A 5,000-nucleotide genomic window follows, 5' to 3' on the forward strand; every position below is an offset into this window, starting at 1 on the left:
ATATATTTATTATAATATTTACTAACCCTAACCTACTTTTTTCTTACTTCCTGCAGCTACTGGATGGGACTGGCCACGCCCCCTGGGTTATAAAGGGGCGGGGCTCCGTTGAAGGCGGAAGTGAAAGTAAAACCGAACTGTTCGGGTCTCCGACATGGATCCGTTCCAGTTTAAAGCTGTTTTACTGGAGATTTCCAACCAACTTACCGAGGACCAGCTGAGTAAAGTCAAGTTTCTGTGTCAGGACCACATCGGGAAGAGGTCGTTGGAAACGATCGACAGCGGGACCAAGTTGTTCACCACGCTGAGCGAGAGAGGCCATCTGAGCCCCGACGACACGGAGCTCCTGGGCCAGATGCTGCAGAAGGTCGGCCGAGACGACCTCTTCCAGATATTAGACGCTTTTGTCACCGGATCCCGCCCCGGTCACCAGGACGACACCGAGAACGGTACCGTAGAACAGGCAGAGTTTAGCAGGTCCGGGTCCGGGTCCAGGTCCGGGTCTATCAGGACCCTCAGAGAAAGTTCTGACACCACCATTAACAGTGAAGCCAACCAGGCCCCACAAGCTGTCCAGCACTAAACTAAATTTGATGAACACAATTAAATAGATAAAAACTGATCAACTGTAAAACATCCAACATGTAGCAACACCCTGACTTATGTATTTATTATATATTAGAAGATGAACTTCCTTTAGTTCCTTTATTTTTATGATTATATATTAGAAGATGAACACACTTTATGTCTTCCTTTAGTTCCTTTTACCACAAACCTTCGTTTTAAAGTTGTAAAACTGAGCCTGTTAGAGCATTAGTTTGGTCCTCCCGGGCCTCCGTACAGGCTTCAGGCTTTAGAGACGCTGTTGCTCATGATGGTTGCCTGCACCATTCCCCCTGCAAAGGGTGCTGCTCTCCTCCATCTCCTCCATCTCCTCCTTCATCTCCTCCTTCTCCTCCTTCATCTCCTCCTCCTCCTCTTCCTTCTCCTCCATCTCCTCCTCCATCTCCTCCTCCCTCCTCCATCTCCTCCTTCATCTCCTCCATCTCCTCCTCCATCTCCTCCTCCTTCTCCTCCTCCTCCTCCATCTCCTCCTTCATCTCCTCCATCTCCTCCTTCATCTCCTCCTCCTCCTCTTCCTTCTCCATCTCCTCCTCCATCTCCTCCTCCTCCTCCATCTCCTCCTTCATCTCCTCCATCTCCTCCTTCATCTCCTCCTCCTCCTCTTCCTTCTCCTCCATCTCCTCCTCCTTCTCCTCCTCCTCCCTCCTCCATCTCCTCCTTCATCTCCTCCATCTCCTCCTTCATCTCCTCCTCCTCCTCTTCCTTCTCCTCCATCTCCTCCTCCTTCTCCTCCTCCTCCTCATCTCCTCCTTCATCTCCTTCATCTCCTCCTCCTTCATCTCCTCCATCTCCTCCTCCATCTCCTCCTCCATCTCCTTCTCCTCCATCTCCTCCTCCTTCATCTCCTCCATCTCCTCCTTCATCTCCTCCTCCTCCTCTTCCTTCTCCTCCTTCTCCTCCATCTCCTCCTCCTTCATCTCCTCCTCCTCCTCTTCCTTCTCCTTCATCTCCTCCATCTCCTCCTTCATCTCCTCCTCTTCCTTCTCCTCCATCTCCTCCTCCTTCTCCTCCTCCTCCTCCATCTCCTCCTTCATCTCCTTCATCTCCTCCATCTCCTCCTTCATCTCCTCCTCCTTCATCTCCTCCATCTCCTCCTTCATCTCCTCCTCTTCCTTCTCCTCCATCTCCTCCATCTCCTCCTCCTTCTCCTCCTCCTCCTCCATCTCCTCCTTCATCTCCTTCATCTCCTCCTTCATCTCCTCCATCTCCTCCTCCATCTCCTCCTTCATCTCCTCCTCCTTCATCTCCTCCATCTCCTTCTCCTCCATCTCCTCCTCCTTCATCTCCTCCATCTCCTCCTCCTTCATCTCCTTCTCCTCCTCCTCCTCCATCTCCTCCTTCATCTCCTCCATCTCCTCCTTCATCTCCTCCATCTCCTCCTCCTTCATCTCCTCCTCCTCCTTCTCCTCCTCCTCCTCCATCTCCTCCTCCTTCTCCTCCTCCTCCTCCATCTCCTCCTCCCTCATCTCCTCCTTCATCTCCTCCATCTCCTCCTTCATCTCCTCCATCTCCTCCTCCTTCTCCTCCTCCTCCTCCATCTCCTCCTTCATCTCCTCCATCTCCTCCTTCATCTCCTCCATCTCCTCCTCCTTCATCTCCTCCTCCTCCTCCATCTCCTCCTCCCTCATCTCCTTCTCCTCCTCCTCCTCCATCTCCTCCTTCATCTCCTCCATCTCCTCCTCCTTCATCTCCTCCATCTCCTCCTCCTCCTCCTCCATCTCCTCCTCCCTCATCTCCTCCTCCTTCATCTCCTCCATCTCCTCCTCCTCCTCCTCCATCTCCTCCTCCTTCATCTCCTCCATCTCCTCCTCCTCCATCTCCTCCATCTCCTCCTTCATCTCCTCCATCTTCTCCTCCATCTCCTCCTCCTCCTCCTCCATCTCCTCCTCCCTCTCTCCTCCATCTCCTCCTCCTCCTCCTCCTCCATCTCCTCCTCCCTCATCTCCTCCATCTCCTCCTTCATCTCCTCCATCTTCTCCTCCATCTCCTCCTCCTCCTCCTCCATCTCCTCCTCCCTCATCTCCTCCATCTCCTCCTCCTCCTCCTCCATCTCCTCCTCCCTCATCTCCTCCATCTCCTCCTCCTCCTCCTCCATCTCCTCCTCCCTCATCTCCTCCTCCTTCTCCTCCTCAGCCAAACTTGCCACTGCCACCGAGGTCCTCTCTGAACATCTGGGCCGGTCCTGGCGCCGGCTGGGCCGCAGGCTGGGCCTGAGTGAGGTGAAGCTGGACTCCATCTCCAGACGCCATCCCACAGAGCTGGACGAGACGGCGGTGGAGCTGCTGAAGGAGTGGAGGAAGCTGCGAGGACCCCAGGCCTGCGTGGAGGACCTGATCCAGGCTCTGAGAGCCTGCGACTTGAATCTGACGGCTCACAAATTAGAGCTCAGAATATCGGATGATGCACAGGTGGCAAACATGAACATCTAAAGCCGTTTCAATTGGGGAAACAGATTAATATAAGTTTTTTACCTAAAAGAACATTTGAAAACTCCAACGTTTATGAGCTGGAGCCTTTATCGTGGTTATTACTGGTGTAATGAGTGGTGTTTATACATGTGTGGTGAACATGCTAACATGTAGCACACAGCTAATCCACGATTATCTTTAGCAGGCAGCCGCGGACGGTTTGATCACCATAAAGACTCTTGATCAACTTCACATTCTAAGAATTCTTTTCAACCTAATAAACAAGCACCTGATTGGATTGGGACATGCTGCCTTCACCTAAAGGCTAAATGCTAACCCCACGTTAGCAACGTGTTTATGAGACGTTGAACCTGAATAAAAATGAACTCATTCTGAGGGTGAAGCTGCTCTGTAAAAAAAGCAGGTTTCTCTTTTTTATTGGATTTCTGGACCAACTGCAGCAGTTTCATGTGTCTGACCCAGATTATGTTAATGAGGCGACGTTATTATTATTAGCTTATTTTTATTATTATTCAAGACTCCAGCTAATCTCGATAGAAGTGTGTCTTCATTTTCTTTATTGATCAATCCAAAATCAGGTTTTAACACTTTGAAGGTTTGTGGTTTGGACGTCGGGGCCCAACGTCCTCGTCCTTCTGTGTGTTCTGGAGGCGGGTTCTGGAGGCGGGTTCCAGGTCCAACGGGCTTCCTGCAGAGAGAGTTGCTGTCGTCAGACAAACCCAATAAGCTCAGCCATGTGTATAAGAATGCTGTTTGGACCCGTCCACGCTCCGGTGTTGACTTTCATCAACCTTTTGGAGCCACTGGTGAGACAAACGGGTCCCAACTGTCCCTCAAGGGTCCCTCCACACCTGGGAGACCTCCTATTGACTGTCCAGACTAAACTCACAGCACTTGTACAGCCTGTTCAGGCGGTCGATGTCGTTCCTGCTCATCTGGGTGGCCTCGCCAAAGGAAACGTTGTTGTTGGGGATGGGCACCATGGTCGGGAGGCCGTTTTTGGAGAAGGCGTACCTGGAGGACAACCAGCGTGATGTTGGCGTGGTTCTGGCGACAGCGTGATCAAAGACCCCAGCAGGCCACCCACCTGTGGTACTGCATCACAGAGCCGTAGTCGTAGGAAGTCCCCTGGTTCAGAGTGGCAATCTTGTTGAAGTTGTACTTCATGTCTGCAGATGGAACAGATACGTTGTGTTGCTGCGCTGTTCTCCACAACTGTTCCGTTGTTTTAGAAGAAAAGAAGCCGCTCACAACTTCTACTGCTAAGCTAGTCAGTCTTTTAAACCAGACGTTGATGAGTACACCCCCATGAGCCCAGCTTAACTATTCTACTGAGGTCCACTAGGTGGCGCTAGGCTGCAGCGTTTGGAGAAGCAGGCGCTTATTTGCAACCATTTCAAACGAGCCTGACCTTGAATGATGTTGTCCCAGACCACCTGGATGTGACTGTCCCTGTCGGAGCGCGTCTGTTCGTGGTTGAAGCCCAGAGCGTGCAGGAGCTCGTGCTGCACGGTGCCGTGGTAGAGGCACCCCTGACGGCTCAGAGACACCGTCTGACTACCACCCTGACGGCCCACGTAGGACCAGCAGCTGCCGGTGGACAAACACGAGCTTTTACACAGGACCCAGAGGACTGGTCATGATGGGAGGAAGAGCGGAGAACACTGACCCGTCCCCCGACTCGATGCTCAGCCACTCGTAGTCTCCGTTCTGGTAGGGCCTGAAGCGGATGCAAGAAACCCCAGAGAACGATTCCAGCCCACGGACAATGATGTCCCTCTCCCGGGAGGCTGAAGCACAGACGGACAGCTTCACAACGGTGGCCGTGTCTCCTTTGGACTGAGGTTCTGGGAAACAGCTGGTACTTACAGTAGTGATTGGCGATGTAGTACGGTATGTAGACCTTCCCATCAGTCCACTTGTTCCACAGGCAGCCTCTGGACGTGC

The 5,000-nt window shown here is 52.4% G+C and overlaps 2 protein-coding genes across 2 annotated transcripts in view; one reads left to right on the top strand and one right to left on the bottom strand.

Annotated features, from left to right (window-relative positions):
• The first annotated feature begins 83 nt into the window (after positions 1–83).
• Positions 84–3,452, top strand: fadd (Fas (tnfrsf6)-associated via death domain). The gene is made up of 2 exons (XM_029846511.1): positions 84–449; positions 2,758–3,452. The coding sequence occupies exons 1-2, from the start codon at positions 155–157 to the stop codon at positions 3,051–3,053; spliced, it is 591 nt and encodes a 196-aa protein (XP_029702371.1). The 5' UTR covers positions 84–154; the 3' UTR covers positions 3,054–3,452.
• Positions 3,453–3,538: 86 nt separating this feature from the next.
• LOC101069874 (high choriolytic enzyme 1-like) overlaps positions 3,539–5,000 on the bottom strand; it is a 2,288-nt gene continuing 826 nt past the window's right edge. Inside the window, exons 5-10 of the mRNA XM_029846504.1 lie at positions 4,923–5,000; positions 4,723–4,843; positions 4,465–4,643; positions 4,141–4,222; positions 3,943–4,067; positions 3,539–3,741 (exon numbers count right to left, since the gene is read on the bottom strand). The exon at positions 4,923–5,000 is cut by the window's right edge and continues 75 nt beyond it. Coding sequence (XP_029702364.1) covers positions 3,740–3,741; positions 3,943–4,067; positions 4,141–4,222; positions 4,465–4,643; positions 4,723–4,843; positions 4,923–5,000 — 587 coding nt within the window. The 3' untranslated portion in view covers positions 3,539–3,739. The remainder of the gene's footprint in view (positions 3,742–3,942; positions 4,068–4,140; positions 4,223–4,464; positions 4,644–4,722; positions 4,844–4,922) is intronic.

This window comes from Takifugu rubripes, chromosome 13 (assembly GCF_901000725.2).
Source record: "Takifugu rubripes chromosome 13, fTakRub1.2, whole genome shotgun sequence".
Lineage (NCBI taxonomy): Eukaryota > Metazoa > Chordata > Actinopteri > Tetraodontiformes > Tetraodontidae > Takifugu > Takifugu rubripes.